A 13,255-nucleotide genomic window follows, 5' to 3' on the forward strand; every position below is an offset into this window, starting at 1 on the left:
TTTGGAGGTGATGTGATCAGCACCACAAACACTGACCACCTTTACTCCCCAGGTAGCCACTGATTTGAGGCTGGGTGAGCCCCAGAGCAGTTTTATGTGTGGACAAAGCCAAAAAATTTCAACCTTAGCTCACCCACCCTGGGAATCAAACATGGGTCTCCCGCGCACCATGCCTCTACTATACCCATAAATAGCTTTCTATTTTAAACTTAAATTTAAATTATGGCACAAGTATTAGTTCGATTATATCTAGGCTCATTGGCAAATATAAAATTTGGTTTAAATTTGCTGACAACGACTGGACGTAATGGAATCTTTTAGATTCACCTGGGCATTATCATTAAACTGGATCTCATAGGCAGCTCCATTTAGGACAATGAAAAATTCCTAATAATCAGAATATTTCCACTTTGGTATATTTGTTAATGAAAATTGCTGTGCAAACTAAATTAACCATGGTGCGCCTACATGAACCTACAAATTTAAAGGTAAAATGGAAAGTTCTCCATACATAAAGAACTGTCATGAAGGCACATTTTGGTAGGCCCCACAAATTCTTGATCTCTGCCATAGCTCATAGCCGCTATATGCAGGGACAAGAGTGGATAAATTCACATAGATCATCCACCCCAGACATTGAACCCTGGTCGCATTCATGGCAGTCACAAAATTTGGAGCCTTAATGGGGGACAGTCCCTTCTCAGTGGCATTCATTGCTCATCAGCACTGACCAGATGGTAGATGAACCCTGCTACGCAGTTACACACCACATTCCAAAAAAAAAAACAATCTGTAGTTCATAGGATCTTGGTTTATTTCTATCTTTTTGCATTGTGTAAAATGTGTTTGGAAGGTGGGAGGAGTCCTTGACAACTTTAAAATAATAAAACTTAAAAAATTGCAGCTGCTCGACTTGTGTTTTCCCATCACCGTTATTGGCATTGCAAAGTTGCCATGGGATTCTGCACAAAATGGCAGCATTGCAATTATGCACACTACAGGGTGAGTCAAAAGTCAGGTTACATAAGAAATTTATGACAGTGAAGGACGATGCTGACAAAAGATGAGAGGGTGGAGTGATTTTCCTGAGTGGTCACTGTCTCCAGACCAGACCAATGAATTTTGTCCTTCGAGGTCATTTAAAGGCTCCTGACTACTCAGTTAAGATTCATAACATCCAGCATCTGAAGGAACGCATTGTGCACACATGATTATGCCAGACGTTCTGCAAAAGGTTCTGGAGAACTGCAAACGTAGCGTGCACTAATGCTTTGATCTTCAGGCTGGCTGTACACATTGCAAATATACTATAAATCCCTATGTACTCATGCGGTATACAAAACCTGCCTAAAGCAAGAATCCACAGTATTCTGTCTTTACTCTAATGTTAAGGGCTAGTTGCTAAACCACTATTTTCATTCCAAAATCACACTGTACATCTAGTTCCATCAACATCAACCCTACCTTCAAAAAGCCTCCGTGGATCTCTCTCCTCCAGAGTCAACAGCTCCCTGGCAGCTTTACGGATCTTTGCGAGCGTATACTTCACTCTCCACACTTCACGCTTATTCCTCAGGCCATATTCACCGATAATCTTCAATTCCTGGTCAAGACGGACCTTTTCAAAAGGTCTCCTGGGTGTGACATAGGTTTTACTAAACACACTGGGTACTCTGCCGTTAACCATCTTGGTTTAACCTAGAAAAGAAACAACACGTTAAATATTTCTTAGTCAAGGCAACTCATATTTTCTACATTAACTTCTCTAAAAAATTGGTTACCCTTCATCCTCTATAATCCCCTTCAAGGAAGTAAAATATTTTGCATGTTAATGAATGTTTCAGCTCTTTTTAGCTTGAAGAAACATTATTGTGAAGTAAAGCGCATATATTACCGTAGTGTTAAGCAGAACTGTTCGAATGCTTCATGCAAGTGAATACAGCACCCAACACTACATTCCACAGCAGCAGACGAGATGTTGCCTACCATTTCATAAATATATTATAAAATAAAGTAAATCAAATACTCAGGACTAAAAACTTATGAAATCAAAGTAGAAGTGAAATTATCATTCAATTTTTAGATGTTCTTGTTAAGTTAGGAGTGCTAAGTTTGATTGTGTAATTTTATGCACATGTTCTCTAGCTATTCGAGTGTGCAAACAATTGAATTTTACTAATAAAAACTTCAGAAAATACTCAAGAGATGGCAGGATTTTACTTGCGAGGGCCATACTGAAATCTGACGTGCCATTGCCGAATTGACCTACTTCAGGATTTTAGCAAGCCCACAGAAACACGTGTAGGATTAAACATCTGGTTAAACAGTTAACAACGGGACCCTCATTCCGACTATTCATATTTGAAGGAACAGCGTTAACTACTTCTGTTCTTTCATTATTTTTTATGTTTTTACATACAGGTAGCTCGAAGCATTAAGAACACATGTACCAAATGTATCATTAATGTTACGAAAATCTAGCAATTGCCAAGCGTTTCGTTGTAATTTTTATTGAACTCCGTATAGCCAGAGCCTGTATTCTCGTGTAGCTTCCCAAATTATCTCGCTTCACACACCCACATGTGACTCCCCGATGGTACAGTGGTAGGGTAAGCATCGTCGCCTCGTAATCAAGTAGTCCTTGGTTCGATACCCTGTCGAGGCACATGGTGGTTCCGATCCCACTTCTAACTGTAGGTCCATTCTAGATTAGCCATAGTGTGCATCAAGTGGACTTTTAAAACACCAACTCAATCAATCAATTCACACACAATTGAATTGTTCTTGACAAATTCTTCTCCGCAATACAGTAACTCAGTTCTGTGAAATTCTGTTTTAGAGGTGAATTTTTGTAGGTTCCGCAAAATATAATTTACAGATGTGTTAACGAAACCAAGTTGTACGAATTTGTTTATACGTAATTCGCCTTAATTTTCAAGATATACATTTCATTTGTACGTTCTGAAGCTTCAACAATGTTACAGAAGTATAAATTCCATGTCTTTACAAAAGCACATTTTCTTTTGTTGGTAATTGTGATACGATACAACAAGTAAAAAGATGCCAAGCTGATGCTTGCAATGTATCATAATAAAAACACAACAAAGGTTCTTTCAGTGAAGGTTTTCGGTTGCTGTGTAGAGCAGGAAGAGAAAATGTTTCATGCTTGCCACAAAGTAAAATTTACACGGGAAGTTACCGTTAACCTAAAAGAAACTTCAGATTCAAACTTCTAGATTCGTTAATTATCACTTTACGACGGAAATAACATTAGCATACTGATACGTACGCGCTTAATTTCGCGTGAAGTTTTATTTTTTCCCCGAGCTTGCCAACAGCTGATTAGGCTGTCCGCCTGTTTGTGCAAACATGGCAATTTGGTCATGTTTTGCATTCTGATTGCACACCACTTCTTATCGTGGCCCCCCTAAGTAAACTCATTGAACTTTCCACAAGCAATAAAAAAAATTCTCTTCAACAAGCCAGTATGTGCATAATAAATCTGATAGTACTTGGTGTATCCTGCACCGTGGCCAAGTCTAAGGCATCATGCTTTGGGCTCCACCTACAGGATGCACACAGGTTCTAGTATCCTGGAGGAAGCGTAAAAACTTATCTCCTGAGATTTCAGCCTCTATGGCTACCCACCATCATGAGGAAATTGGGGAGCTATGAAAGAGTAGTGTAACCCGGTAACGACTGGGGGTTTGTCATCCTGACTACATGTCACCCAAGTCTATTAGAAGGAGAAGGCTGGGGACATTCCCTTATAAAACTGTGCAAGGAGCGTGGATTCACTGTGTCCAAAAATGGCATATCACGGGTGTTGAAAGGGGGCGGGTAAGACTAGGGGCAGAAACAGGCCAACTCTCGGCCTGCCACTAGCCGCACACCAACAACAATTCGGGATGTCAGGGCGCTGGTCACCAGGGAGAATCCAGCCACACAGAGAAGTATCGCGAACCAGCTACAAACATCACTGAAGACAGTGCACACCATCATTCACCGCAATTTAGGTTTGGAAAAGCAACGTAAGGGGCGTGTTCATAAGCTCTTGCCAAAACACATCCAGGAAAGTTGCACCAACTGTCGCAAGCTTTATGAGTGGCACCTGTCACGTGAAAAGTGGAAGTTTGTTGTTACATTGGACGAGGCATATGTTTACCTAGACGACTGTCACAAGCCACGTGCAATTTTTTATCGATCCACACGTTTGAGGGACTTTCAAAGATGGTTCACTTAATGTAAGGAAAGTTTTGGCATAGGTTACATGATCATTGCTGGATACTCGTACAATGGCAAGCTGACCATACACCGTGTTGCTAAAAATACGAAAGTTAATTCTGATTATTATCAGGCTAACGTCCTGACACCCATTTATCACCATGACATTCCCCATCTCTACGGAAGGGATCAGAATCGTGTGTGGGTGCATCAAGACAAGGCGTCAAGTCACACATCTCGCTCAACCTGCCTCTTCCTTTCACGGACATTCCAGTGAAGTCACCTGATGCCTCACCGATGGACTTTTGCGCCTTCGGCCTACTGAAACGAGCCTTGTCTCATCAGAGGAGACTCTGCACCATTGAAGGGCTATGGAAAGCCTGTCAGGCGGAGTGGTTGAGGCTGCACATGACTACACTTCGTGCCGGTCTCCCACAGTGGAAACTTCACTGTCGGGCAATTGCCAAGATGCAGGGCCACCAAATAGAGCACTCTCGATGGTGGTGACATGGTTTCTCTTAAGGTACGAGCAGCTTGAAATTGTCACCATAGATTGGAAACAACCTCTGTATAATTTAATATGGCTGATCATGCATTTTGTTAAATAAAGGCAGAAAGCCAAAATTATGGATAAGTTGAATATGTAAAAGAAAACTAGCTCATCTATTGCTCTCTTTTAGGAGTGAAGAAAGGAGCTGTTTTCACTTATCTTCAATTTGGTAACTTTGCTTCGACTATTGATATTTATTTCTTCATTAATTTTCCTTATTCAGATTACAGTTCTGAGTATTATGAATCTTTGAACTACACTAGGAGGAATTTGAGAAAGTTCCATGTGTACTGAACGAAAACTTAGGACATAGAACTGATATATATAATCAGTGGCATGTCGAACAGGTGTGCCCACAGATGGGTTTGTGGAAGCTGATTGCGTTCACTTAACTTTTGTGTGTGTGAGGGGGGGGGAGACTAATTTGATGAAAATTTGACTGAATAAATAATAGAGCAATGGAGGACGGAAGTTTAACTATGTTGTCATTTAAGAATCACTCTTATATAAATAGCAAGTTGTGTATTTCTAAGGGAATTATAACAGTTGCTATGTATTATTAGTATTGTTAGAGACTACACAAGATCATATGGAATTTTCACACGACAAGATTAGACCAGTGTCGTCTCTCGGCAACACTGTATCTACAATTTGAGGTGCACAATATTACATATTAAAAACCTTAAATTGCCACATGAATTCTGGTGTGGAATAACCCTTGGTAGGGGAAGTTTTCAACTCTATAGGAAGGGAATTGAGCACTAGGCTGGGAGATAGCCAAGTCTTGAGTATTACTGTTGCTCTTAAGACTGTTGTGGGAATTTTGGTGTGGCGATTGAGAATTAAATTATTTGGAGGAGGTCGAGATTCAACTCTTCAATACCAACAGTGAACCTAAAATTGACATAGGAATTTTGGTGGAGGACTGGATATTAAATTGGGGGCGGGGGTATGCTTGCAGTTCTTATCTTACTATACTCGTGAGTGTGTGTTATAAATTACATTATTCTTTATTCTAATAATTGTAACCCAATTGAAGTGTATGGTAGCCTGATGTTTTGTAATGAGACTACTGGTATCGCAATCCACTAACAAGTCTTGTTCGATGCGTTGTGTTTAGTTATATATTATCACCCAGTGTTTTTATTTTTTCAGTGGAGATCATGACACGATACAACACCTCACTGAAGTCATTATGTACTGCAGCATTTCACAATCCAGAAATACAATAAAAAAGGAGCAAAAAGCACAAAACAGATCAGCCTTTCTTTCCATATGGGTTTTGTTCGCCGATGACGTCACACCTACGTGTTGCGAAAAGAAGCGTGTCTCACTCCAGTCTTTCCTTCTAGTAGTCTTGAACGTCATCTCGTAATTGTTTGGATATCTCCCACCTCAAATGAGTGAGTAGAATCAGGTGGGAGTGAGACTGGCAGTCAGTATGTAGGCCAAGCCCTCAATATGCTGTCGCACCTATTGGTAGCAGTTTGAGTGTATTTAGTTCCTGGGCTTTAAAACTTATGCCTCTTTTCTATCTTTAATTCATCTTCACCAAGAGAATGATACTTTAATGCATATTTTTTGCAGCTCTTATTCTATACAATCCAAAGGGAACTGCAACCTACAAATATTGCAGCAAAATGCCCTGGAGCAGTTAAAAGTCCTACAAGAACTGACTAAAAAGCCCAGTGAGGAACTAACAACTGAAAGCTACGATATGGCAGCCACAATCGCCAACATGAATCCTATTGGATTAAAGCCTGCAGAAATTACAACTGGGCAGTCCACCACTAATCTACTCCTCTCACTCTGGTCTTGTTCAATCCTTGGGACAATATTTCCAGTAAACATCAAAAAGCTTCCACCACAAATACAGAGGTTCTGCCATTCTGTTAAGGCAACTGGAGAATACATAGAGAAGTCACAAATTTTATTCCCAAAGGCTCTTTATGTTTATGAGTTAGGTTTCATGTATGTAGTTTGAAACAACAAACATTTCTTCCTTTATGAATGAAACCCCTGCATGTTGGCCTTGTTCTGGAACTTTTTGCAGGTATATTTGTCTAGTTAATAATGAACTGCACATTGTCTGTAGAGAAATGCTTTGTGTGTGTAAATATTTTAACAAGACTTGTTTCCATGGCATGAATCAGTAAGGTACAATTTTCACCAGACTGGGATTAACCATGGAACTTTATATAGCCTCAAAATGATTAGGGATCAGCTCCCAACAAAGCTGTCTCTTGCCCATTATGAGGCAGAATTAATTCTCCATAAACTGTAATGATCAATTCTAATTCAATTTAGACAATTGACTACAATGGTTGTAGGGGGAAGCTTTGTCAAAACCTCGTAACTACAATACCAGTCAGCATGCAATGTTAATTGCACATTATCCATCGTCTAGTACTTCTTAACTACTAATTCCAGGATGGCCACTGTAGGACCATGATAAAATTCAAGTAAATTCCCAGTTTCCAGGTTAAACATTCAAAAATTCAAAAGTACAATCACATGTTTTCTCTATCTCAACCTTATGTATTACATTACAGCCTCTCACCTACACCCCCCCCCCCAAATATGTTAACAATATAAAGGATCTGTGTGATTGCAATCCTATCCAAAAATTCTAATTCAATGAAACAGTATATGTGTGTGTAAGTTTAAGGTATAAAGTTTACATTTGCTGTTTCACATATTCAGGCTCAAAATAGATCTACAAACAATAGTCACAAAATGTTATGGGATATACTAACATGCGAAAAACCGTTAATCGCATAACGATTTCAAACTCAAATTTACCTAATCAACTTCAAGACATCGTACCTTGCAATAATCTTCCATCTAAGATATTGTTAAACTGTGAAAAACTTGCTTCAGGCATTTATAAATATGCATAAATTCAATGGGATTTGGATCAGTAAGTTCCAATTTTTAACGATTAGAGAAAAATTCAAGCATAATTCCCGGAATTCCAGCTGAGTAGCCACTCTGTATTCAGACAGTATATTCTCATTACCCTGTTTTCAGGAGAAAAAAATTTATCTTTGTCAGTCACAAACTACTCCAGACCTCCACAGAGGAGTTAGGGTGCTGGATAGTAAAACTACGAACCTGTTGTAGGTTCGATTCCTAGAACTACCAAAAAAGGAATTTGTTCTGAAGACGAGAGGAGAGGTCCTCTCCAAACGTAGTGTTCTGTAGAATGCTGAATCAGAAAACTGGGATTACAACCACACGTTTGTAAGCATTCTAACAAGACTTGTTTTCATGGCATGAATCAGTAAGGTACAATTTTCACCAGACTGGGATTAACCATGGAAGTTTCTATAGCCTCAAAATGATTAGGGATCAGCTCCCAACAAAGCTGTCTCTTGCCCAGTGTATGAGGCAGAATTCATTCTCCATAAACTATTCACAGGTTTACAAAAAAAAATTGTTTTAGTTGCCAAAGATTTTTTGAACGAATTCGTGGTACTTTGGTTGTTCTGAATCTAAAATAAACAACAGTTTTGGTAACTTGGCTCTAGTTCTTCAGGTACTTTACATCCTTCAATTTTAGGTTTATCTCCATAAGAGCTGTAGATGCTGACATGCATGGCTTTTATTTTAGAATATAAAAGTATTTCTCTAGTCGTCCATCCATTGCACAGAATATTTTTTGATAGTTTTTCTTTGTTTTATTTTTACGTTTTGTTTAGATTGTTGAGGGCAATGGAGCAGGCTGCGTAAATAATCCTCGCATATTATGCTGCACTTATGGTGAATATTCTGTGCAGAAACATCATGGACTTTGTAAAGAAAGCATATCTTGCATATCGAAGTAGTTTGTTAAGTTTTTGATAATGGTGGCGAGTGTTTCATTATATCCATAGATCCTTCATGGACTGAGTATTGAGAAACTAAAAATGGGGATCTTCGATGGGCCTCAAACTCTTAAGCTCATTAACGATTCATAAATCTCAAATTTTAAGAATGATATTGAAGCTTCTACATGATTCAGTTATGTCCGAGTTGTCAAGAACTTCTTCAGTAATCACAAACACGGAAACTATGAAAAACTGGTGCAAAACTTGATCACAAACTTCAAATATTTTGAAATTAATATAAGCATACAGATAAATTCCTCCAAATCCTCCGACAATTGTCCAGATAATCTTGGTGATATTAATGGAAAACAAGGGAAGAGGTCCCACCCAGTTATAAAGATGGAGTAAATATTTCAAAGCAGATGGGACAGATAGATATGAGATAGGAGATCAATGGTGGCAATTAGGAGGGGTGTGAAGAACATTTCCCACCCACTTTCTGCCTCTGCACTATGATCTCTTAATGACTGTCCTTGCACCTGCCCCATTCCATTTTGGTACCCAATCGTCGCTAGTGTGGCAGATTATTGCTGGGATCTTCAACGTAATTGTTCCAACACACTACACACAACAAAATCTCTGAAACAACACCTTTCTCATCATTAAGAGTGATTAACAATGATATTTCATGCCTTTTGTGTTTTTTAAAGGGCAGCCAATACTAAAAAAACTAGAGCCAATTTAGAAAAACTGATATATTCGAAATCACAATGGCAAAGATACACTAAAATTACTAATTTCGTTGGCAATAAAATGCATGTTTACCAGTGCCTTGTACTTCCAAGATGGTCCAAGCCTAATAATGGATTCTCACTGTATATAGGAACTGCATGCAGTGGTGTAGTTGGTAGGTTGTCTGACTGCAATGCAGGAGGCCTGGCTTCGATCCCTGCAGTGAGTGATACAAGGGCGAAATTTTTCTGTGTTCTGGGGCTCGCACACCCTCAAATAAGTGGGTACCTGGTGTTAAAGGCAGTCGGAGCATGGTGATCACGTCTACAAAAAGGCAGAGATCGAAGAATGTGTGGGGCCCTACCCCTACGTATGCCTCCTGGCACAGTGCATGGGTAACTTTTACCTATATTGTGTATAAATGCCTTACTTTGCGGGTTAGTGTGTATTTTGATATTTTTTGTCACTGCTGCCTTTTCTCTTTGCACATTGCACTTTCAGCACATTATAGAAGGCAATAGGAAACTTTTCCAGAACCAACCTGGTCAATACACCAGGAGAATTTGTTCCAACAGCAATGGGTTGTTTGAGATCAACTGAAAAAGTGGCATTAGGCACATTGCAAGAGATGGCAGATTCTGAAAATTCCAATTTTTCTCTACCACGATAAGCAACCTAAATGTACAACCATGTAAATAGATAGCTGGGGAGAAAAGTGATTGTGCCACATATGGGAAAAGCAAACAGAGCAGTACAAAAGTTGCAGTTGCCTGTGCACTGTGTAGTAACGTCAACCGACCTGCGTTGCCTAGTTAGAGTGTCAGACCCAACTTCTCCAGGGCACATTTACATGGATTACAAACACCAACTCTACAGCGAGAGTTGTGTCACCATATTTTTTCAAGCACAAAAATGTTCCATCCATGTTATACTAATTAGTGTTGAAATCTTTTCTTTCAAACATGTTAATTTCCTTCTTTAATAATGTGTTATTGTTAATACCTCTACAGGTAAAGGATTGTTTAACTTAATTCTTGCAGAGATGCTGAAACTATAGACATGTAAACAATCATGTAGTTACATTGGAAAAATGTAAACAAATTTTTGATATAAAAGAGCAAGACCTTTGTAAGCTAGCGGGACATTCTCCTGGTTTGCTGAAAGGCTGATGATTCAGGGGATGTTGGTGAAATTAATTGCTTCGTTCTTCAGTTCGGCTGGTGTACTTGTACTCCAGGTTGACATATTTAACAACCCAACTCTGAATAAGGTGTTCTCCTGCATCATCAAAAGACCAGGGTTATAAACTTTGGTACAACTAATAGGTTTAGGCCTACAAGTTGTATCAGGTGAATTGTCTGATTTGAAAAGTGTTTGTATATCATCGGAAGTTCAAATAAATCTTCTATTAAGAGATCTGGATGATCTTTTATTCCTAACCAATATATAATTGAAAATAATTCTGCACCACAGACCACGTGAGGGCTTGGTCCTTCTAACCCTAAGAAGCCTTTGAGAAGTCCGATAAAAGGGGTTTGTAACCAGACTAACACAGCACTAAAGGCAGAAGGAAGGTGTGTCAATGTTCTTTAAAGCTCCGAACACATGGGATTGTGCTCCAACATGGCAATGGTGTAAACTTCTGCCACCCTCCTAATATCATGGCCATGCATTTACATAGCTAGTTCTTTTATAAGTTGCACCTTTGCAGATGAATATTCACTTGTTTTGCTATCTCTGTGGGTGGGAAAACAAAGAAGGTGGCTTCAAACATTTGTCAGGATATGTAATTCATAACTTCCTTGTAAAATGCACAAAGGAAAAAGTAAGGTTAAACTACATCCCACACTTAGAATAATGAAGTATTTTCTTCTTTTTTAAATTTGGGTTAACTGAAGCCTCAGAAAATATAGTAACAAGGTTTTAATACTTGACTTACCAGAAATTGAAATTACAAGGTATGACTATTGAAAACATGTGAAATCTCATTGGAAAAGGTTTGGTACCCACGACCAGTTTATATTGTCAGCTCCAAAACAGCTTCCCCACATTTTTTTTTTAAATGTAGCAGTACATGCGGCCTAAGATAGACAGGGGGGTTACATATACTTTTTTAGTATATAGCCCTGTTTTTGCCACATTATTCTGCCTTTGACGTAATTGTTTATGGAATACTAGGCCAAAGATATTGGGTTATGACCCCCACCAACCCCTCCTTGGACACCACACTGAAAGTAGGCTCTGGCTATTTATTTTGGAGGGTCAAAGCTGGTAGAATGTATTATTTTTTTTTTTTGTTTTATTTTCCACTTTTTTTCTTCAAGAAAATACATTAGTTGAAGTAGATGCGAGTCATGCACAGCAGAAGATTCAGACATGTTTTGATAGGATGTGAGGCAAGCCTGGAATTGATCTGTGCATGGACAATCTCTGTTGTCATTTTTCCTTTGCCTAATGTGCCGAGAGTAGGGACTTGTGAATGTTAGTTATCTGCGACTGGAAATTGAGTGTTCTGTAATTTTTTACTGGAGAGGACTGTCATAAATACACTTTTGGTAAGGTTCCCACAGACCTAATTAATCTTAACGAACTCTGCGAGAATGATAAAACACTTCTTAGGTCAAGACTACAGGTCTTGAGACAATGTGAAAATACCATAGAAAATAGTTTCTTATATGGTAAAGTATGTTGTGATCTTCAGAAGTACCACTTAAAGAAAAAGTTAGTAAGGGAATTTTTAAAATTAATTTGCATCATATAGTAAGGCAAAAAAGTGTCAAGTAGGCTAAGCCTTATACCAGTTACATCAATATACCAGGCATGTTGAGATTAAATTTTCATATCTGGAGAAAGTGATTCACTTAAATAGAAGAATTGAAATTACGTATGTGCCAACGTAAGAAAAACTAAAAAAAATGCATCAAGTCTGTTCTGTCTTTGATGTATCTCCTGTTTCAAAACTGAGGAGGTTGATTGCAGGAAAACAAAGTGATCTTGCTCTAAAAAGTATTCACATCATACAAGGAGTGCAAACGAAACTGGAGAGTTGTTTTTCACAAAGAATCGAAGATTTTAAATTTCTGGTAAGTCAAGTATTAAAACCTTATGTTACTATATTTTCTGAGGCTTTATTTAACACAATTTTTCTTAAAAAAAAAAAAAAAAAAAGACTTCATTATTGTTTGTAAGTATGGGATGTAGTTTAACCTTACTTTGCAACGTCAGAAATTAGGTAACATGTTACCTCATATTGACTAACACTAATTGAATCTAAAAGTTGTGATCTTTACTGGGAGTTAGGTTCAAGCAGGGCTTCCTTTGTGACAAATTTCAGAATTTTTCAAGAGGACCCATCAGATATTTAACCCCGAAAACTGAAAATTAAATGAACGGCCATGTTCGAGCCCATGCTGTAAAAAGGGTGGCATTTCTAAGCACTGATATTTTATATACAGACACCCTGCAGGCAGGTGTACACATGAAAAAAAATCAAGCCATAGACTAACCCTGTACATTGAAAAAATAGGGCTTACAAATCCAATTTTTTAACTATCGTTAAACTACCCAAATTCCACCATAATTTTCGTACTTACGATGCAATTTGAAGCAAAACATACTTGATTATCATAGAAAGTATACTTCATTAGATACAAAATGAATTTTGTTTCAGGTGTCTAGCTCTAATGGTTTGTTGATATATTAAGGTTTCTGAAAAAGCTACATGAGCAAAAAAAGCCATGCGCCATGTTGGAAAAATGGCTGCCTCAGGAGAACTAAAGACAATATTTTTTTGAACACTGGTTTTGATATCCAGAAACATGTACAAACTTATGTACTAAACATGAATATTTTCTGAAATGTTCATGCAACCAATTATTTTAAAATTTGTTCATTTGGCATGGAATGACCCCTTAGTGTGATAAACTGAATATGCATTTTA

At 38.2% G+C, this 13,255-nt stretch overlaps 1 protein-coding gene across 1 annotated transcript in view; it reads right to left on the reverse strand.

The window, feature by feature from the left end:
- RpS9 (ribosomal protein S9) overlaps positions 1-13,255 on the reverse strand; it is a 34,625-nt gene that overhangs the window by 13,989 nt on the left and 7,381 nt on the right. The window contains exon 2 of the mRNA XM_083124223.1: positions 1,465-1,698. Within this exon, the coding sequence (XP_082980349.1) occupies positions 1,465-1,687 (223 nt within the window). The 5' untranslated portion in view covers positions 1,688-1,698. The remainder of the gene's footprint in view (positions 1-1,464; positions 1,699-13,255) is intronic.

This window comes from Lepisma saccharinum, chromosome 6, assembly GCF_977018435.1.
Source record: "Lepisma saccharinum chromosome 6, izLepSacc3.1, whole genome shotgun sequence".
NCBI lineage: Eukaryota > Metazoa > Arthropoda > Insecta > Zygentoma > Lepismatidae > Lepisma > Lepisma saccharinum.